This window comes from Strix uralensis, chromosome 2, assembly GCF_047716275.1.
Source record: "Strix uralensis isolate ZFMK-TIS-50842 chromosome 2, bStrUra1, whole genome shotgun sequence".
NCBI lineage: Eukaryota > Metazoa > Chordata > Aves > Strigiformes > Strigidae > Strix > Strix uralensis.
In genome coordinates this window covers 93,478,860-93,502,605 of record NC_133973.1, presented here as the reverse complement: position 1 = coordinate 93,502,605, position 23,746 = coordinate 93,478,860, and the positions used below count along the sequence as shown (strand labels likewise).

The window sequence follows — 23,746 nt, the reverse complement described above, 5'->3', positions numbered from 1 at the left end:
ACACTGAAAAAATCCAGAAGGACTTAAGTCCCACCTGTTTGCCCTGACAGATTGTCGTGATGTGGAACCTGGAGGTAAGGAACAGTAAGTACAAAAGCACAATGAGAGAAGGCATAAAGAAGTCTCTGGTTTCTTCACAATGTTGCCTTTTATTTTAGCTCTTCAGATAAGATTAGGGGTTTTGTGTGTTTTATTATTAAAAAAAAAAAAAAAGCAATGACTGAATTTCACATTCACATTTTCTGTAAAACAAAACTGAATGCATTCTTGGCAAATTAATCCTGGTTATTTATCCTGAAGTAGTGCAGCACTCTCATATTCAATCACAAGATTAGCTAACCTGTTGATGCTGAATGCTTTGCTCATTAGGTTGCTGTCTAGAGACATTGAGTGCACACATTTGTCAAAAAAATTACTACAAACTTTCCTGTACATGCATGCACAGCTAAAACATTACATACTTTGCTAACTGTATTTCTTTCTTCACGAAAAAATAAATTCTTTACCGATTGCAGCAGATCTGTTAGAAGAATGCTAACTGTTGTAGAATTACCTTGGTTTATGATTTAAATATTGAAGATCCTACGTCTTAGAACCACCAAATGCAATCACAAATATGCTCTTTGAGACCAGGGAGATATAGCAATACTGAATTCTTAAATAGCAGTATTTTTTCATTATTAGATCTCAAAACAACAGCAATGAATGGATCATATACTTTTCACAAAACAACTCTGAAATGCCATAAACTTTAATGAGATTGCTTAAGAAAGTAAAATGAGTGGGATTTGGCCCTACTCTGTCACAACCTTTGCTGAATAGAATACAATTGATTTTATGTATTTGCAGGAATGAGCAGGGAAAAATAGTGTGACAAATACATTAGAAGTTAGTAGCTGCACAGATGAGGCTTATCTGGAATGAGTACAACATGGCTGCATTGTTTCCTGCACTACCATTTTGCTTCTGCATGCAACATACAACCATATTGTTGCAAAAGTTGCATCTGCAGAACACATGATCACTGAATTTGTGGACAAAAGAATTCTTCACTCTAATATGAAACACTAACATCTTGGCTCCGAGCTACAAGCTAGTGTATACCTTAAATAATATTTAAATCAGGCTGTACTGTACACACAATAGACATGATCACTGAATAGGAAATCTGCAGAAAATTTGGTAATACCCTTTGAAGTCTATTCTTTGAAGACAGTACTTTAAGTGAAATGAGCTTATTTATAAAAAGAAGTGCTTTTTGTGAATGCTTTTATGGGAGACACATTTCAAATAGCTTTAAATATAATTTCCACCTTGACACTCCAGCAATTTAAAATAACTATTTATTAAAGAAATGTTTCTCTGCTTAGCAAATGAGATAAAGTTAAACAGTAAGATACATTTCATTAGCCTGTAATAAAAAGAGCATTTAAGACAAATGTTGTTAAACACACCAATGTAATTTTCATCAAATTCTCTGCTGTGGTTTAATATACAATCTGTATTTTTATGTACTGTATCTGACAGCTTCTAAATTCATTTGTTTGCTGTGGTTCCTTTAAAACCTAAATTACTACAAAGTTTCAGTAAATTAGTTGATCCAAATAATCTTATGAACTGACTAAGCTAGAATGGTTATATTAATTTAGACAAATCTGCAACTGGCTCCTCTCCATCCTTTTAAGCTGATCTACAGAAAGGCCTACCTGGATGTTAGTCAGAAGGGTCTCTATGGAGGACAATCCATCAGGGAATAGAAAAGGAGATGGAAAACCCGGAGGTAGTGGTTGCCCATGCCCAGTTAGAGAAAGTTTGTCAAGGCTGTCTCTTGCGGTTGGTGTGGAGAGCGGGGTCTCATCTGTATGTGATTGAAACAAAAATATAGAACAAGTTACGCTTGTCTGTTTTTATTAGACCTCAGTAATGGCTTCCCTAGTGGTTTCCAGAACATTTATTGCAAATTGGTTCCTGCTATCAGGAGAAAATGCTTTCTGCTGAATTTTCTTTAATGAAAAAGCTGTGGAGATACAACAAGATAACATTAATGAGTAACTTTATAAGCCTTTTAAATGCAGTCTCTAATGAGACTGAGTTTACAGTGCCATAGAATCTTTTTAAAACAAATATTATCTCACATATACTTGTGATAATATATTCAGGCTGACTTTATGGACACCTTCCCAATTATCTCATTTTAGTTTGTGTTCTATTTGGATTGACAATAGAATATTTTCTAGCATGACATATATTTTGTATACGAGAAGTATTTGAATATGAGGCTTCCCATACAATTAACCCTTCCCACTCTTAATGGTTTCACTTACAGCTCAGAAGATTCTGCAACACAGAAAAACTACAGCTCCTCAATGCATTTTTAATCAAGAAAGTACACCTGATTCCCACAATTGAAACATGCTCTGAACAGTACATGAAATTAACAGCATGGTTACAATCACTGGCCTAATTTTTTTTAAGCAAGCATGGACATCTAACAATTAGTGCTAAACTCCTTAGTGGGATCTTTGTAACAATCAGATCTGATCAGTTCTGACATCACAACAGGAAAAAACTCACACAGCTTGAAGACTTCTAAGATTAAAATTTCACAGATAATCTGTGAACAGATTATAACATAAGTGGAAAAAAAACAAAAAACCAAACCAAACCAAACAAACAAACAAAAAAAAAAAAACCCCAAAAACCCAAAAAAACACCAACAGAAAAAACCCCACAACTAATAGAAACTTCAATACCCTATTTCAGGTTTGCTTTTTTTTTTTTTTTACTTTTTGAAATATTTTTAGACTACTGAGACTACTGTTGATATAATACAGAAATTTAGGTCAATGTCTTTGCACCAGATGTTAATCTGAATTCTTCAAAAGGAAAACTATCTATACATATATATAGATACATACATACTCGTCTTACCAGGGGCTCAGTCATTGTATGATGTATCTCAGTACAATACAATATAAGGACACCAGAATGTACTCTTGGTATTATGTAAATCTCTGCACAGCTATTTGACTACAAAAGGGTTTGTCAGACTCGTTCTTTTCCATTTGGGCTTTGATCATTATAAGATATATATGTGTTGGGGTATTTTAATTTATTTTTCTTTCTGGACTTTATTTAATTATAGTTTCAATAATAATTATATTTCTCTATTTATCCTATCATGTACATTAGGAATTGCGCTATATGAAAGCTCTGATTCTAGTTGCCTGAAAAGAGCTCTCTCTTTGACTGGAGCACTGTATTTTCTTAAGTGGACATAGTCTAGGACCAGGAAAATTGAAATCTGTAGCAAGAAAAGGTTAGAGTGTAGGCTTTGATAACCCCAGAACCAGAAAAACGTAACTCAAAGTCCCAGTTCACTCCAACAGTCCCCATCCACCATTACTCCAGAAGAAATCAATCTCCATCAACCATGTTCAGGTGCAGATTTCTTGCCCCATCACCAGCTCTGTTGTGCTGGCCTGTATTTACAGTGCTAGAGTACAAGCCTCAGCCACAATGTCCCTCCACAGAAATACCCAAACAGGCATTTGGACATCTCCTTCTGGGCTGGTCCCACTTAGCTCTTTCTATAGACAGTGGAGAGAAGCCGACATGAGTTTAAGGTGCTAATCCTTCTGAACTATAACAGGCATCTACTGCAGAAGGAGACAAATCTTCCTCTAGAAGTGTCTGGTAACTGTAAGAGAAGTCTAAGCTGACAAGCTCAGGTGGAAAGATCTACTTTTGATAAGATCAGTCCTACCATGGAAGCTGTTTTTCCTGCTTCACTGTGGCTCAGGCTGAGAGTAGCCTACACAAGGAGTAAAACCCTGTTTCATGTCCCCTATTTGTCACAATTTGTGCCACAATTACTGCTTTCTCATAAAGTCATCATTCAAAGGCATACCACAGTAAGCTTTGTGAAATTGTGAAAGGAATGGGTGTTGACCAAGGAAAGCTTAAGCCCATTCAGAGTCATAAAAGTTTTTTTCAGCTATATTTAAGTTTTCCAGTCATGTCACAAAGTGCTGAGAAAAACTGGCTGTAGATTACCGAACCCTTTCCTATCTACCTTACCAAGATTCAAAGCAGGCTCTGAAAAATGTACTCTGTGGATGTATCCTCTGTCCTCATGCTACTCCACAGCAACAGGATCTCTGTAGTCATTCTGTAGTAACAGACTAAAATTTGGCCCTAAATATGATTTTTTTCTTTTCTTCCAACTTTTAAAATATTATGGAAATATTCACCACTTTGTTAGAAACAATAAATTAGGTATTCCTGGGTATTGCAAACTAACTTATTGTTCTCAGATCATCCTACTAGTTCATCTTCTCAAATCCTATTCAAATGTGAAAAATCATTACCAAATGTTTTCTTCCAAACTGCTGTCAGAACTGTTATGCTTCCATTAATCAAAAGAAATAACCCAAAACTTAAACAAAACTGGTTAGATAATAGATTGATAAACCTACACAGTATTATTGCATGGCTGAAAACTTCTTTTTCCTCTGCTACAAATATGGCTTTCCCAAATGATTCCTACACAATATTAAAGAGAAAAAAATTTAAAAATTTTAAAATTACAAAACCTCTTCTATGTCATGTCACTGAGGTTTTTTTGGCTAAAGACCTCTTTGTATCAGTGGTTCTAGTGAAGGTATTGGACTTGTGTGGTATAGCAAGAAAGAGTCTAATCACTAATATGCATGGTGGAATTGATTCATATATATGAGAAAGTAAAGTAAAAAAAGACATCATTTGCCTCTAAGTTTGTCAGAGAAATGGAACAATCACCTCTCATACTTCTAAGACAACTTAGAATCTTACTAATATTTCAAGTCTCAAATTGTGAAGATATTTTAAAACGTATTAGATAAAATTGACCCACTTAAAAATACCATAAGCCTTAATTCACTTAAGAACTATACTCTTTTACGCAATTGTTGAGACACAGAAAGCTCCTAACACTGTTCTTGTCATAGAATTGAAGCAAGGGATTTTTTACTTTATTACTACTTTAAAATTAAATATATGTTAAGTTTGCCATACTTTGTGCATGCTCAAAACATGTTGTGAAGTTTGCAAAAATTTTCCTAACAATGTGTGGGCAAGGTTTTGCAATAGGCAAAAGTAACTCAGAAAAGGTTAGAATGGTATGAACTCAGAATAACATCCAAAATCTTATGTTATAATAAATAACAGAAACAAATTTACACTGAAGGGTAAGACTAGAGAGCTGAACTTACTATGAACTTATTTAAATGAAATGTCAACTCAGAAAACAAGTCAGGCTAATATGACTTTGTTTTCTTGATGTCCCATGTGAAATAAACTTTGAGTGTGAGTATGTTTGAAACAGAGCAAATGTACATATTATACACAGGAAGCATGGATATTTGTGGATGTGAGATAAGCGATGATTGAGTGAATCTTGAAAAAATGCATTTTTAAGAAAAACCACATTGTAAACACAGCCAATTAAAACATAATCGTATATCTTAGTAGCAAAATAAGACCTCTTGCAATTAAAGTATTTAAAAATCTTCCATTCCTGTAGACATCCTCTTTTCTCAATACAATGAGATATCCTTGTTTCCAAATAATCATTAGTCTAACATCTTTTAAACTGTTGCAAAGGAACTACTAATGTTCCTCTTAACCTACTAGCAGAGCAACACTGCAAAAATGATGAGCCCTTGCTGGGAAACAGAGATTTGGCATTTTCAGTCTAAACGCATCAAAGGAAGCATTCGAAGACAAATCAGGGCAAGAGGGGAAAGAGGGTCAATCTATAACTCCATTGTTGGAGTTGGGAGCACAACAGTGTAAAGAAAGGGGAAGAAAAAGAAAGAACGAGGCAGAACAAAGAGGTGTCCGGGCCTGCCTTGGCTTGTGCTGGGAACTGAGATGTTATAAATTAACAAATAAACAAGGATAGGACAAGCTGTTACCCAAGTATCTGAGCAGAGATGAATATGTGCCTTGACATATGAACTAAATCACCATAATAGGCAAGTCTGAATGCGACACATATCTTTAAAATATTCGTAAATGCCACATCCATTCCATCCATTGTTCCTCAATTTCCAAAATTCACCTGTTTTTGCTCAAACCAGATTTTATCAGCAAACAGCAGCTGGTTTAGGCCAAATACAATGAACATTTTTCACTGTATTTGGTTTGTTGCCATTCTATTTTATTCTTTCACCAGATAACATGGAAACAGACATCCTGGAAGCTGTGACAGCTATTTAAACAATAATAGATGAATAGAGGTAGCCATTCTCTTGTCTTTGTTCCTAAAAGCAAGTAGGATAAGTTCAGACCAGTCACCAATCAAACTGGAGAATATTGATATTGCCAGGATTTGAAAGCAAGCGATAATAGCTGGCTCCAAAAAATACTATACAGATTACTGCCTTTCTGTAATCTTTTAATGGTTTTTTTTTTGTAATGCATTTTGATGCTTTTTGTTCTCTATAAAAAATTTCACATGTATTTGATCCTGAAACAGTCTCTTTCTTACGATTTGAATGATGAAAGATGATACTGTTTTCACTTTTTACTATCATAAAACTGGTGCATACATTTTTGTAGAAACAATCTACTCCATTTGGTTTAATATGATTTTGGTTTCTGTTGTCAAACATCCTTTAGTGCAAAGTTTTATATTCTGTCTTCCTCAGAGTTAGAGGTTTCAGATGTGAGAAGTTCTTCTATTTTAATTCATCGATAATTGTTGATTTATATTAACACAAAAGAACAGAGGGTCCCATGTCCTGAACGGGAATGTTTACCACCTTCAGGCAGATTATTTTTTTTTTTTTAAAAAAAAAAAGCAAACAAACTTCTTGCTTAATTCCCATATCATTTGACTGCTTCAGAGATTTGGTCATTCAAGATTCACCCTGCACATAACTAGGGGCGATGCAAGATGACTGTGAAGAATATTACGAACTGTAAAAGGAATGTACTGAAACTAGTTCTTATAAAAACATATTTTTTTCAATCTACATTTTAGTTTCCTCTTTTTATGCTAAAAACAGTTCTCCAGGACACCCACATACACTGAAATTAAAACATTTGCAACTGTGGCATCTGGAAATAAGGGGAGAATATCAAATATTCAAATCGACTGCCTCACTGTTTGTTGTTTCTGTAACATTTCAAAGAGGCTGGTGCTCTCACAGTTAACAGTACCATTGCAAATGCTGTCCACAGAGTTCTATTTCTTGGCTTGGTATGCTTGCCTGAGGACTTTGGGAATAGTAACTCACCAGTAATGAAATATGACTAAAAGATTAAAAGCTTACATGGAAAGGACCACAGCTACTAAGAATATGTTTCTTGGATGTGTACATTGCACACGATGGCTTTATACCTGGTACAGTCACATATATTTGCTGCAGAACTCATAGATCTGTATATCACTTCTACCATTATGGACCATTTTTGTAAGTGGCAGGGCTTCAAAATATGCACACTTCCACTTCACGTAAAGGACCACAAAAGACTAAAAGTACATAAGAACCTGGTTTTAGATGTCCACTTTGGAGGTAGGTTTAGATGCAGGACTTGCCCATCAACAGTAAGATTCACATTTACTGACAATTCTGTCTGATTTTAACCACTGAAAATACAATATTCTAACTTGATGTTTGTCCTTTTTGAAAAAGAGAGTTTCAATTAATACATTTCCTGTATTTCTTTAACCCTTTTAAATAAAATGAAGTCCCTACAGATCATTCTTCACTGCCACAAAGGGTCACTGAGCATACTGCAGTTGGAGTTGTCTCCATAATGGCAAATTAGAGCCAGATGGAGAATCACCCCTTGAACACAAGATTTAGGGACCTCTCTTTCTCCCAGGTTCAGTGATATCCCTTCTATGCTGATACCTTTTAAGCCAATTTATCTATAAACACAGACGAAAAAAAAAAAAAAGAAACGCATTGCTGGCTGGAATTGGGCTGTGAGGGTTTGGAAACAGGGATGACTTGACAAGGAGAAAGGGACTAATCAAAAAGTGAGGGAACACTGAGTTGAGAAAACAGGAAATAAGGACACTCAAGGTCTCTGAACACTTTGGAAAGGAATAATAGGATTGGGATTATGTTGTGAAGAAGGGGAGAAAGAGTGTCCAAGAGGAAGGAATTTAGACTGACTCAGCAAGAAATAAACAAAACAGCCAAACTATCATTTTTTAGCAGAGCGTATTTTGTACAATTCTTGCAGTATTTCAAGAACTGTAGTTCAATGTAAATGAAATTTAAAGTTGTCAATAGCAAATATATAAAAGTATGGTTTTTAAAGATCGTACATTTTAGTTTTGATAAGGAATTACTGGTATAACATCACTATAAATGGATGGAAAGAGTTGGCAAAATATATCCAAAAAGCTAAAATGTAATTAGTGGTGATGTTCCAGCTGTGAGGATTTCTTCAGGCTTTTTGGACTAGATCAAATTGAGTTTATTCTTCATTTTACATGTCCCTAGGAGGGCCTCAGAGTCAATCAGTGCAACTTATCTAATTTTCTCTTTCAATAAAAGGATTATTTTAATAACCTTTATCTTATTTTGCAGCCTATTACTGATTAGGGCTGGGTCAAGCAGTATTTGCTGATTTATTTATTCTAAGGATTTCACAATATTTCAGAATAAATTACCATTCATATTTTTAAACAAATATATTTTACCATACAATTGAATGTTAAAATGCCAGTGATATTTCCACTTTGTCTACTTTGGCATCAGGACACTTAATGTGCAAACCAAAATTATACGGTTTCTCTGTCCCTGTAATAAAAATTATCCTGTTCACTCACAGAAGTTTTCACACAATTTTTTCAAGTGCATAGAACAGTCAGGAATAAAGAAGAAATGGGATAGTCAGAGATGATTCTGCATATATCTGATAATTATAAAGCACAAGTATCTTGAACACCTGACAGTAACTTACATTAATTAACTCCAAAGAAATATAAATTTCTAAAGATAAAATGATGGCTAGAAAGGTATACTAAATATTTTTATTGCATTTTTTAACAATACATTAGTATAAATACAAGGCACTTTATAATATAACCTGCAGTTCTTAATTATGAGAACTGTGTCCATTATTCCTTTTTTTAAAAAAAAGATCCTTGTATGGAACTGGCAGGAATCAGATGCAGATGAAGGCCATCTGTGCTTTGGATGCTGAAAAAAATATAAATGTATTTTACCGGTTCATGTCAAATGTCCCAATTAGTACTCTGCTAGCTCCACTCCATCAGCCAGGCAATATTGAGTGCTAAAAAGAATGTTTCTTGGCTTTGTAGCAATTCTGTGGGAACTGCTTATATGCTTAAGTGTATGTGGAGGGTCATGTAAATGTGTCTCCCTATAGGTTCACAAGAGTCATTCACAAGAGTGCTGAGGAGTGTCCATAATCATCCACGTAGTAAAAGGATATCTAGTCAGGAAATCAAAACCAGCCATTCCTGATACTATCTATTTAATTTCCTTTACTGCATAGGCTACAGAAGCTGGCTCCCTCACCTAGATAGCCTGATCATACATTTAGCTTTCCTAAATGCATGCAGAATCAAAGACCAAGCCAAGTGTTTTGAGTGTGAGGTAAATTCCTTATTAACATCAAACTTCAAATTAGGGATTGGACTTAAAGACTGCATAATTAATGTACTGTATACTAAACCTCACATTTTCAAAATTATGGACATAAATATGCATATCTAAACTGATAAAAGTAATACATAAGGCAATACATTCACAGTATGCATACTTACTTTTGCACTGCCTATTCCTCCCTATACTTTAATTGTCTCTGCATTGCTACTGCAAAATGCAGAGAAAAAACATCACAGAATGTAACAATTGCATTTTGCTGTATTTTATTGGATCATTTCAAGTGTCACATGATTTGGATTAATAATCCTGTGGACATGTTTCATGAAAGTTGAAAATTATCTGTTATTTTTGGATTTAAGGTGCTTTAAAAAATAAGGAATATCAATAATATTAGCATTTCTGTCATTGTCAGCTGAAATAACACCACCCTTTTTTTGTAAGCATAACAGTAGTAAGAAGGGAATTCTTGATAAGAGCACAGCTGGTAACTTGTAATTCTCTGAAGATGAAGGTTTTATGGTAATATCTGGCACTTCATTGTATTCACAGTGTTTTTCTTGGCCTGTGTTCAGTTAATAATTCTAATATTCATTCTCTTCAGGAAAAAAAAAAAAAAAAGTCAACATTTTCAAGAAGTCCATATCTCGCCACGTTGCAATTATGGGGGACTAAGCATCAATGCTCCTGCTGCCTTGTCACATGGGCCATGTTCTTGGTAATGTGCTGACAGCATGAATCAGATGCCCAAACAGAATATGAATAGACAGTGATGTGTCTGTGCAACACTCTTCAGCTGTCATTCATTCAGCAACACATAACCTGTCCCACACCCTCGTCCCTAGAGTGCTGGCAAGCAGATGAGGTTGACCAGGCATGCTTGGCACCTGGTGTAAAGTGGCAGCACAGAAGTCAACAGTACTGCTTTTCACAAATAAATATGTCACATAAGTTCAACAGAGAAGACAAAAGAGGTTTAAACACTTCACATTTATGGTAGCTTATATTGGTCATCTGTCCCAGATAAATATATAAAAATATTTATCTGGTCCAAATTTGTCAAACTGGATCTACTGATTAATGTGTTTTGTTTAACTGAATATTCATACAGAATACTGTCATGATTCTTCTTAGAATAACATGAAAAAATATTTTAGATAAATATATAAAATGTTCAGTGACAGTGCTTTTTGCAGAAACCCAATATTTTAAAAACATGTATACTTATACTCACTTCACTTTCCTGTAAGATTATGTAAGATCCAATGTTTTTAATAACTTATTTATTAAAAAGGATACTATCAAGTACCTCTAATATTGAGACTGACAATATATTAATTAGACTACTGAATAAGATGACCAGTCTAAAAATGCATATCAAGACAGAAACATACTGAGAAAACCTATTCCCAAGCTTTCTGCATGCCAAAATTCCTACCCCAGATGTATTAGTGCCTCACTCTTAGAGCCAAAAATGCCAATAAAATAAAATAACCAAGAAACGGTCAGATGGACTCATCTCACAGAACTGTATGGGGCTATGGGGTAAAAGGTTCAGGAATTCTTGAATATGTAAGAAAAAGGTACAGATGCATTGGAAATGCATGGGAAGAAACCCTGCTTTGAAAATAATGTACCTAGGGGACTGTGTTGGTCAAGCCCTGCAGTCATGCTTCTGAGACATTAAGGTAACAGGTGTTTTATCATCAATAGTTCAATAACACCTCATCTTTGCTTAAGTACTCAAATGGCATTATACACTTTTTACAGCACTATGTGATCTAGTAAGACCTTATATCTTTTCACAGTTAATACAGTAATTGTTACTGAAAAATAAAAGGATGTGAAGCATCGCTTTTTGACAAATTCGCACCAGGAAGGGTACAAAATGAGTGAGCTGTTTTCGTATCATGTAGCAGTATAACACAGAAGCTTTCTTAGTTTGGGGGCTAAAAACCTCACATTTGCGTAAGAGACTATCAATTATATTTAACTCACTTTTTAAAATGATTTCAGAAAAATTTTTTTAAACAGATATAATAAATGTCCTTAATGTGTCTATCTATGGAATGGTTCCAGTACTCAAATGCAAATGTTGTAGACAATAATTGATGTACACATTTTGGATTATATGGTTATGATATCCTAATAGAAATTTGGCTGCCTGCCTATGGGAGTTCAATATGAGTTTCATAGTTTATAGCATCAGAAACAATCCTTTACAATATTATAGCCACATTTCTCAACCCATTGCCTATAGATTATATCCTAATATTTGATTTTCACAGAAATCCATAATAATAAACAAACCAAAATCCCTAAACCCCAGAGCGCTCAGAAACAAAATTCAGAATGAAAAGGCAAGCATTTTTACATCTCATATGATTCCTCTTGCAATTCATTCATCAAACGTCTACAACAAGCTGCCAGAATGTGTCCATTAGTGAGATTTCTACAGCATTCACTAGCTTGATGCTCACTGATAGAATAATGTAGAAGTTTTACCTCTAATGTTTTCTGCTCCATTTGAGGCATCCACTTTAAAGTGAGATTTGGCCTGCATGTGTCTTCATGTCTTGGAATATGTAATTTATGCTAATATATCAGAATACATATTAGAGAAGACCAAAAAATATCCTTTATGTATTTATATATTATGGGTCACATTCAGCACTGATTTAAGAAGATAAAAGATAGTTTGGAGTCATCATGTAACCTGGATCAGTTTGGTTTACAATAAATACAGAAAATTAAGGTACCTTACACAGAAAACATGCCATATACTTGCTGGTAAATTAAAATCTTTCCTAGGATCCAGTTTAAAACCTTCATGCAAATTAAGTATTACATTCAGACTTTTATCTATATTCTATCATAATATCAAGGAAATATGTGTTGTAACTCCATTACAGGTACAGATCTCCTGACTAATTCTGTTTCACATCAAAATTTCTGTAAATGTTTCAATGTTTATGCCAATAATGTATTTGAAAAATTATTTATTTCATTCCTTAAGCAATCATAAATGCTACGCAATAGAAGCAAAATACAAATCCTAAGAGTTGTTCAAATGCTCTCTACTACTTCATGATAATTCATGTATGTGATAACTGAACATAAACAAAACATGAATCAAAAGGTATTTACCATTATGGTATTGTGAAAACAGTTACTGCTTAAACAAACTGAAACAAACTGCACAAGCTTTATTATCTTAACTTGATGAATTCATTATATAGTTAACGATAACACTTTTATTCAGTATCCTGATAGTAGGTTGGCTTTTAGCCCATCAAGAAAAAGAACAAGAGCTGCATCAGGAAATGACCACCCTGCATGGTTTTATAAACTGGTGCACCCAGAAGACTGAGATGAGCAAGTCACAGCCACTTCAGTGATTTTTTTTCAGTTTTTGAAAGGAAGTCAGTGCTACTGATGAAAGCTGCTCTTCTACCAAATTTCAGTACAATTCAATGAATTCAAAAACTGAAATTTAAATTCTTCTTTAATTATTTTCAGAACCACTTTCCTTTGTCTTCCCTTTGTCCTGGCTTTTCTGTAACTCACCATATTCTACTGCTTCCTACAGTCTTTTCCTTACTTCTCAAACCTTTTTCTCAGTAACACTTATTGCTTCTAAAATTTATTTGTTTCAGGAGTTTCTTCCCCTTCCTAAGTATAAAGAAATTAGTGTGCTTGTTGAAATTTCAAGTCTAACTAAAGACTAAAGGAGAAAAAAATACAGTTAGAGAAAAGCAAAAGATTGTGACAGAAATCTGAAGGGACAAAACAGCCTAAATAATCTCCCTATTTGCAAAAATAAAACAGATGTTGACTTCTTTTCTGTTTACTTATTTTCACACGTAAAACTGTGAAAACAAGATCTAAATCATTATCAAAACAGGTAAGAAAGTGGAAAATAAGTTCTTAAAAATACATCTTTAATTTATGCTTCATTTTACTATATGTTGGTATAATCATAATCGGAATGGTCCTGATCTGACTTCTGATTTTTTTTTTTTTTTTAAAGTATAAATAATTCAAGCCAATATAGTTATGTTTACACGGGAATGTGCAGGAAGGTTCAACATTAGGTCCAGTAGTTTGAAATATAATGAGCATTTTACTGTGCTACTTTACTATCATTTTGGTGTATAAAAGAAGACCCCCACTATGTAGGACTATGCCATTTTCAGTGTGGAAAGTAAATGAAGATTTGTTGAACACAAAAGCAACAGAGATCTTAAACATCAAAACAGCAGAGCTTTAGCTGGCACAGATCTTTTTTGTTTTGTAGAGGAAATAAAGTTGAGTCAATGATCTAATCCTATGTTTAATCTCAATTCCCCAAAAGATTAGGAGTACAGAAGCCATTTCTAAATCCAGGACTTGCCTCACAACTCTTACAGAAGTGTTAGATTTGTGTTTCAGGTTAAGAACAGGAGGGAAAAAAAAAACTCAAGGGAACACATTCAGAGAAATTTTGCTTTAACCCTATCACTATTTTTGGCTGTTCTGTCTTTGTACAGCATTAAGGGTGGTATCATGCAGTCCCATTATACAGCAGATGTTAAATGCAAAGTAAAATAGTCAGTTGTAAATGATTGATGATCTCTTTACTATTTCAAAATAAGCCCTGATTATTTATATAGTTTTGGACATTGCTTGAAAGCATCATATTAAACCTAAACACTTGATCCATTTTTCAATGGCTTTTGTGTGTAATGTATTATGTATGTTTTTACATTCTTCTGTGTAAAAGGCCCTGGTGTATGAGAAATGTTTAGAGTTTTGAGTGCTCCACCCAGTCCATATGGTAGCTTTGCTCTGTGTGTAAGATCTACCTTTTTCCACCAGGTCCATATGGCAGGCCTAAACTAGCCAGGGCCTTCTATCCTCCACAGGGGCCATATGGCAAAGAGAGCTCAGTGAACACTCATTTACCTTGTATTAATACTTCACGTGTCTCTAGCACATACACATACATACAGACATGTATACACTGATCAGATTGGGTAGAAAAGCCTTAGCTCCTGAAAATACTTTAGCCACATAATCAATACACCTATGACAATATGCTATGAGATGTGGATTCTTTTTTTCCTGTTTTATTAAAAAACTGGAAACTCAGATGATTAATTTATCAAATTATTTGATAAACTCATCTGATGGTTTTAACTATTTTGAAAATTATTTAATTATGCTAACAAACTGGTAGACATTAATATAGACAACAGTTCCCTATTAGTTTTCAATATTAACTTATAAGAAGAGAACCAAATCCCTTGAATCCATCCACTACCAAAATGTGCATACTATAGACAGTGAAAATATTTGTTTAAAGATCCATCTCTATGCTGCACTACTAATAGTATGTTTCGAGCAGGTTACTGCTCCCTTACTATATTTGAACAAAATGGCAATAAACCAGAGAAACAATAATTCAATATAGACAGTAAACTATATGCAGAGATATAAATATTTACAAGTCACATGTAAATAAGTTACTATTTCCTGCAGACACAATACTTCTACCCTTAGTACTGGAGTAAAAGGAAGAGAGTATGATCTGAGAGCCATAGTATCTTCCTTCTACTGTCTGTACATTTCCTGTACTGGTAGAACCAGATGCAGGGCTACAACATAAGTATAACAGTTGCATTGGGTTGGATGATTAAGGACATGGATTTAAAATCAACTAAGAAAAAAGGATGGCACCTTCAAATTGTAATCCATATTTTCAAAGTAATTACTCTAAAATTGATACATTATTATAGCATTTTACAACTCAGTCCAAAGCTTTGCTGTAATTCTGAAGTAATTTAGGAACCCTCAGCATTTTATTTATACAGGAAAGACGGAAGCAATTTGTAACATATTTATGAAAGTTTTATTGCACCTACAAGCTGACCTAAGAAATGGAGCAATATTCCACAGTAGTAGAAGTTTTACAAACAACTTTTACTTATTTGAAACTCAGAACATAACGAAATGTACAAATTATGATATATTGTTTTTATTCATAGGATTTATAGTGCTTTCATCTGGTTTCCTCTTGTTTCAGTTCATGTAAATAACCCCTATGTTGTCACATGAATATTCACATATCTCAAAGAACTATCAGTGTTGAAAATAAATAGCATAAAGTATTCAGAACAAGTATGCCTGTACATGCTCTTATAGTTTTTTTTTGTATATATAGCATTTATGCTTTGTTCTGCAAGCAATCAATAAAATATAAAAGAGTTTTCCACAAGGAATATATCTCCTCATTTCAAAGGAGCCAAATAACAATAAGCATTTTAAGAAACCACAAGTATTTTATTAAAGATTAAAAAAGGCTAACTACTATGCTCATACCTCTTCCTCCTATCTTCCTGCTTTTGATTATAGCCAAATACAGCTAAATCAACGAGGGGAAAAAAAGCTTTATTAATTTCAGGGGTTAAGAAACACGACCCCAAACTCTTTGCCTCTAGCTTTCATTGTAGGAAAGAAATAGTATATATCTTTAGTATTCATTTATCCCCTTTATTTCAGTTGTTCTTTTTTGATATATTCTATATATACTGCCTTTGCATGTTCTGCTTTTCTTTACAATTTACAATGTATAGGTACAAAATTCTAATTCCAAAATTTGAAGGATTTGTCTATCTGCATAATTGCTCATAAAAATACATATACAGAGCTCACTTTGTGATCGGTGGCGTTTACAGAGCGCTTAAAAGAGTCAAAGGGTAGAATCCTTCTGCCTATGTTATCCAATCTACCAGAGAAGCAGTACTCTCTAAATAAGGGCCTAAATTCTCCATACAACAAAGAAGAGATCAGTGTCTACCAGATGTAGTTGCAGTGCCTAAACTTTGGGAGCTGGATTCTCCCTCTTGAGGCTTTCACATGTGCCTTCCTCAGTTCATGAATCATGCAAAGAACTAAGAGGACTATTTGAGAACCCTGTGTTTCAACAGTGTAGATTCCATTTTGTAATTTGGAAAAGGATAAAAAGGATGATACATAGATAGATAAGACAGGTAGATCAAATACTTGTTTAATTCAATTTAGAGATGGAGAACCTAGTCATAACTAAAATTATTACCACACTTTTAAGATCCTTGTCATGCTAGCACAGCCCACAATTTTAAACACATTCTAATAAAAGTATGAATTATCCTTTTATACTTTGTACTTTCTCAGTGAGTCAGCAGTTTTCTCTTTTGGAAGAACATGTTAAATTAATTGAGCAGCTCAGTTAAATTCTTTACATATATATATACATATAAAGAAATATATGAACCTGACTTCATAAATATCGTTCTGTGGGATTTTGTTAAAGTTTAGGCATATAGATTTGTATTTGAAATCCTCTGAAGGTTACAGGGTGAAACCTTCCAACAATATCTCCAAGTCTTCAGGGACCAAATCCCATTATGTGGAGTTCAGTGAAGAGGGTAAACACTACCATAAAGAAATACAAATTGCACATATTTCCCATTTAGCCAGTGTCACAAAAGTTCACCATTTAGAATTCTAACCAGTTAGGACTTATTCTTGGAGGTCAAGTACCTTGTGAACCTTGTCATCTCACTGATGACATCATATCCCATCCATCAATTCTTTCAGGAGCACACTTGCCATCTGCTCAGCACGCTATAATAACTTATTAGACATATTCACAGGGTAACAATCTGTACAATGACACTGTTATCTTAATGCTGGCACATAGAGAGATAGCAGCCATCGTTTCCCTGTCAAAGCACAATTATTCTACCTTCCAACTTTAAAAGAGAAGTTACTTGGATACTTTGACTTCTTATTAAATGACATGGAAAAAATGAATTCTCATCAGAAATGTATTTTTGTCTTTGTGGTGTTTTTGACTGAACTGACAAATTAAGGCCACAGCACAAAGTACTAAATTCAGTTTGATATAACTGTTTTACACCTTGAAAGTTTTTGCAGTCATGCTCATTTTTATAATGCAAAATAAGTAAATAAAAACCATACAATTCAATCACATCCATACAAATAGCACTGAAATCCAACTTGTTCTTTGCAAACATTAACTTTCTAGAACTAATATTTATTATTTCTCTACCTGTCTTAAACATCTCTTCTTTCTAACAGTAATTACTAGGTAAAAATAAAATATGCAGCCAAAGTGTTCATTTTAAGCCTTAAGACTCTTTGGAATCTAAAAGCAATGTGAATTTTCATAGATGCCTATATATTTTTGCAGCTTTTGTAATGTGTGTTAATATTGAGCATGGTTAGCACAGCTGCTGTCACAGCACTTATGACTTAATAAAAGTCCACTATAACTCTCCCTCGACCTCAAAAATATTTTCAGAAAAAGGGCAATATTTATTTTGCATTACACAGAATTCATCCTCTGTTCCTTCCTTTGGCTCGTCATTTATTCCAGCTTACACTGTGATCAACATTGTACTAAAATAAAGTCAAGTACAACAGCCGCTCTCTGCCCATCAAAACTCACAGACGTCTGCCAAGCACTTGTAACAGCTGGTGTTACATTAATTAGTTTAAACTATTTATTTCATCCATCTCCAGAGCAGATTGAGCAAAAACATTAGAGATTATTCTAGCATCTGTAAGTGCCCTGCAAACATTAACCAAACAAAGTTAGAATATTAGTCATTAACTTACAGTATATGTGATTTAAGACTCTATACACTTATTGTAAATAAAAAAGAAAATTCTGCAGTTTATCATCGCTCTAGTAAGTTTTCTTTGATTGCCTTTTTAAAAATCTGAGTTTTAAACTTATATAAGACTTTGTGCCCATAAAGTTTCTTTTGAAAAAAAATTATTACTAGAAAGCTATTATAATTCCTGGCAGCATGGGCCATTAAGCAATATATGACAGGGACTGGGTGACTCAGTGGATTAGTCAGAGGTTTTATGTCCACTGTTGGAATCCAGCCCTAAATACGGTGATCAAAATAGTGTTATCAAACGGTTGTAAAAATCTCAATTAAAATCACTCCTATAGCCTGTACTAAGTTTTTAGTGGACAACATAATAGATCTTTCACTATTGACAGAGTTCTCGCAACTATCTTTTTTCTTTTAATAGGCTGAGAATGGATGCTGGCAAAAGATTGTTGATTATAAGAGGTCCTAATGCCACATTCCCTACTCAAATGGCTCAGAAACTGAAGCCAAGGCAAGGATGGCAGGAGTAGGCTCACAGCCACTGCCCATGGGCTCGCCTCCATCAAAAATAAAAAGCTTCCAACATTGCTCAATGAAATACTTCATGTAAGAATACTTATTTTTAGTGCCTGGGGCTCAATGAGGAAATCAAAGTCCTGTGCAAATGCTTAAGGGGTAACCCCTTCCTCAGAGAACTCAGCTGTAAATGAGCACAGAGGGAAACAGGGGCACGGAGAGGTGACGCGCTTTGCCCAAAGTCACACACCAGGTCATTGGCAAAGTCTGAAACATGATCAAAGTCTCCTGACTCTCACCTAGTTCAGAAACATTGCTCCATGAGGATTCTCAAAATCCAATAGCTCACTTGCAGAATAAAAAAGCAGGTTAATCCATATACGAAGTATATTAGAATCAGACTCTTATACAATAATGTCCTCAAGTCTGACCAGATTTTTTTTTTTTCCCAGTATTATACCATGGAAATGCATATGATAATAATAATAAAGATATAGTTACTGAAATTAGCATCAGATTTAATTAAATGCAGCTAGAATTAGTAATGTATCAGTTTGGAAAGCTATAGCTACCCTCAAAATATTTGTATTTACAAACAAAAGTAATTAACAGATACAGTTTCACTATCTGAACAGTAAAATGAGAAAAGGAACCTGACATTTACATTTAGCTAAAACATAAATCCTGGTCCTGTGCTCTTCCAGTTCTTTAAAACTCTGAGTGACTTTTTATGGATTACTATGGCTATGTAGAAATGACTGTAAGTGATGGAAACTGAAGAAAAACTACAAGCTCTTTTCACTTTTCAAACCTGTCCCACCTCCAGCAAACAAGATTTTTTCTCTCTTTATTCATTTTACACATTTTTCTTTCTGTATATATGTATGTGAATACATATGTATTTGTATGTATGGATGCATGTATGTATCTATGTATATATTCAAGCTACTTACTGCAATTTTTTCTGCCCACTCCACCAGCCAAAAAGGCAGGTGCACAGTTAATGCCAAACTTGCTCCAGACCATGCAAGGGAAGTGCCAAAGCATATATAAGAATGGTCTCCTCAAACAATACTAATAGCTCTTTTTCATGCTCACTCTTTATTGGCCTCGACAGACAGCAAGAGCCAGACACTCTTTTCTATTCTTAGGTTCCCAGAATTTATAACATGCTACATCTGCCACATATCTGTTGGGTTACATGGGTACTGCTATTCAATTATCCATTTTTATTTTTATTTTTAGTACAAGGACCGTTGTTGAATAACTTGTTGAACAGCCTGTTCTTAAAAGACAAAAACCATGACAATCACAAAACTTCTGATCAGATGAGACAGTGTTCTGACTTAAATCCTCCCTCAGAAAAAAATATGTACCCCCCATTCATCCTACTTCTAAGAAAAAATTTTAAAAAGTATACTGAATAAAGAAAATCTGATTGCTTAACTAATGCCTTATAAATGATTCATTAAAAAAGCCTGTTTTAACCAGAGTTCTTAACTAATACTGACCACCAGGTTCTGTTTTCATTTACACCACAATTGGTGCGTAAACAAAGGCAGCAGGGGCCCTCGCAGAGCTCTTCTGCTCAACTCCCCCTTCACATTCAAGTAGTACATTGCATTAGAAACTCTCTCTGTATAATATATTTCTTGCATGCTCAATTTTTAGCTTCTAAATACAACCCCAAGGGAGTCATGTACATTCAACAGAAAAGTGTTAACATGTTCCCAGTTCAATATTCTCCTTTACCTCTTGCAGTGATCAGTTTAAACGTACAAAAGCCACCAGCCAATTTAGATTCCCCCCCCCCCCCCCCCCCCCCATTTCTTTTTCCTTGTAAAATTCCTCTTTATGCAACAGGAAAGTTAATTGCTAAACTTTGTTACAGAACCCTTTGTTCTTGCTGAAGTCACTTTGCTTGTCTCTCCTACTGTAAGGACACCAAATCCTAAAAGCTGGCAAGAATGCATATGTTTATTTCACCATTGCTCTGCAATTACTGAATGCCACTTAATTATAGCAACAGATGCTCGAGTGTAGGAACCAGAAAAATCAAACGCCTCATTTCCAGGTTATTTTTTTCCATTGCTTCTGCCAACAGCAGATGTGTGAGCCCCTTGTGCTCTGGCGTAAATACTTATCAAATCCTAACAGGTCACCTATGTCACAAACAACATTTCAGATGCAACTGTTTCACCTGATAATAGGCTCTGAAAATAAAACTGTGAGCTGTAAATACAATGTATTCGGAATGAAATGCCATAATGTGAAATTGCTTTTTCTCCAGCTACAACAGAAGTCCTTGACAGTTTTTGGCAGTGATAAATCACCCTCCCATTAATTGTCTCCTCTCTCATTGTGAGGTGAGCTGCTAAAAGGGGCAGTCAACAAAAATGACTTAAAGGACAAATTTTGGCAAAAAGACAATGAAGAAATCTGTCATTGCTAAGCCTCCAGTAAACTGTCATGAAACAATCAAAATATATGTAGCTGAAGTGTTTATGTCTTTGTTAGAAAGGTTATAGGATGATAAGTTTATAGTTAAAACAGGAAGCTCAGAGGAACCGAAGTTGCAGGCCCTTGAGGCACCATTTCTCCCTGTGTTCTTTAAAATTGTATGCAAATCCTATCAGGGCTTCAGTTTACACAGTATTTGCTGGTCCTACTGACCTTATTTTCTGACTCTTCTGCCTCCTCGCCCCAGACAACCGAAAGTCCCTGTGAAGGCATGGCGCTGACTACGGTAATTCTTGCATCCAGTTTGAAGATCCCTCCTTTTCACCAATTTGAGCCAGAGAAGACAGCCAGACCTCGCAGAAGCTGACCCTTCTTTCTAAGCCCTCCATCTCCTGGTGTTAATCAGAGCAAGGCCCTCTTGCCAACTGGTTTCCATACATTGCGAAGAAGCCGTTACTTCCTGTAGAACAGGTGACATTACTAGTGCCTATCCACAGACCCAAGACTGAGGCATGTGAAACGATGTCTGCTATCTTCTCCTCAGAAGTGACACTCACCACAACTCACTTCACTCAGCCTGGCTCCATTCTGCAGATAACTCTTCCCCACTGAAACTTTTCTATAGACTGAAGAAAGCAGAATCTCTCACCTCAGGATTCTGCTCTGTAAGAGAAAGTTCAAAATTTGGCAATAATTTAGAGGGTTTTTTTTAGGGCTGTTAATATGTAAGGAGTAGGGAGATGTCTACCAGTCTTTATTACCCTCAGGCTGCCTCCACCTCTATGGCATGCAGACGGCAGATGGTATGTTTAAGACCACAGGTTATCCTATGCGTAGGAGGGGTAGAACCATGTGCAGGGGATGCTTGTCAGATGCATGCCTCCAGAAAGAGTAACATTTCTCCCTTTAGAAACAACATGGTGTTGTAATTTTATAATTAGGTTGGGGTTTTTTATTTCATTTGCTGAGGTTGGGAACTGAAAGTATTCTGAGAGAAAAAAAAAAAAAAAAAAAAGAAGAAATTTCTGTTTACCTGTCAGCAGATGGTTGGAAATTTACCATAAGCAAGGTTAGAAAATGATTTGTTACTAATGTGCCTGTCAAGGGCAACGTCTGGAGTTTGGTTTTATATTTATGTTTGTAAGAAAATTACAATATAAATATAAATGAGTTGCATCAGGTATTTAAACTAGACTGGACAGGGCACTAGAAAATATATAACATTTCCCGCACCAGCAGGGAGATGAACTAGGTGACCTAGTGTGTCTTTTCCACCACAGATTTCTACCATTTCTGTATTAACCAAGGATGACTGATAACAAATATCCCTTTACGCTACTACCCCTTTTAGTTTTCCTGGGTATTTGTATGCTTTCTGGGGGAGCTGCTATCTTTGGAGAATGGCTACAGGGAAGTACTAAAGGGGATTCTTCATCCCAATGGCTGAAAACTGAGGAAGGTCACACAATAGCTTGTGTAGCCATAGCAGCTTTGTTGTCATGGCATGAGAATCCTTCATCAGTTCTTCTGCTTTTACAAAAGAGCAGTCATTTAACATTGTGAGGTGTCTAATGTAAAGCCTGCTTTTTTGACATGGTTATCACAAGCTATTTTCTGTCCAGACATTTACACAGACCTTGTGTTATCCATGATTTATCCACAATCCATGTTCCTCAATTGTGCTTAAACGTGGTTATAGTTGTAGTAAATCATGTGTCAAAACATGCAACTAGAAGGAAACATATAGTTATCACTAGCACTGGAACATTAAACAATAATACTCCATTGAGCACCAGCATCATCAACAAGTTTCTATCAGCCTGATCCTGCAGTCCTAATACATGTATTTCCCCTCTCCCCTCATCTCCCTCTTCCATCTGGAACTCTTTCAACAGTCACTTAAGGATCACATTATTGGGTCTCCACGATCTGAGAATTATACCCAGCTCAAATTAAAAAAAAAACTAAAACCCAAGCCTCAACATTCACTTGGGAGTGGATTTTGCCAGGAAATTGCACAGCTTGACTTTCAAACTGAGAAAATATAGTGACAAAGTCTAAATGAACATTATATTATAAACTAAGGACAATCCAGAAACAGGTGGAAGATATTTCAGGAAACAAGGACTGTCTTCTGAAAGAAAATGCAGACTAATCGGGAGAAAATGTAGAAATTTCAGAAATTCCTAGGTATGCTCTAATCACGTGTGACTTAAGTTTTAATAAATATACTCTGTGTTCATAAAACATCTCTTGAACGACAGGAAAGCAGAAGAAATAAAGTGATTGAAGTTTTTTGTTTTCTTTTTTTTTTTTTTTTGGTGATGAGCCAGTTTGAGAGCTTACTGTGAGCATATGGAGATAGCATATTTGCAAGTCCATCTCTGGAGGATTGCAAAAGGCCCTTAGCTTGTGAAAAACAGCAATGTTATTTTTTTTAACGTTCCCTATATTTAGAGATTA

The 23,746-nt window shown here is 35.0% G+C and overlaps 1 protein-coding gene across 9 annotated transcripts in view; it reads right to left on the bottom strand.

Annotated features, from left to right (window-relative positions):
• Positions 1 to 23,746, bottom strand: part of DACH1 (dachshund family transcription factor 1) — a 364,557-nt gene that overhangs the window by 48,825 nt on the left and 291,986 nt on the right. For all 9 annotated transcript variants that reach the window (XM_074859527.1, XM_074859524.1, XM_074859526.1 and 6 more), the window contains one exon: positions 1,707 to 1,858. In XM_074859527.1, the coding sequence (XP_074715628.1) occupies positions 1,707 to 1,858 (152 nt within the window). The remainder of the gene's footprint in view (positions 1 to 1,706; positions 1,859 to 23,746) is intronic.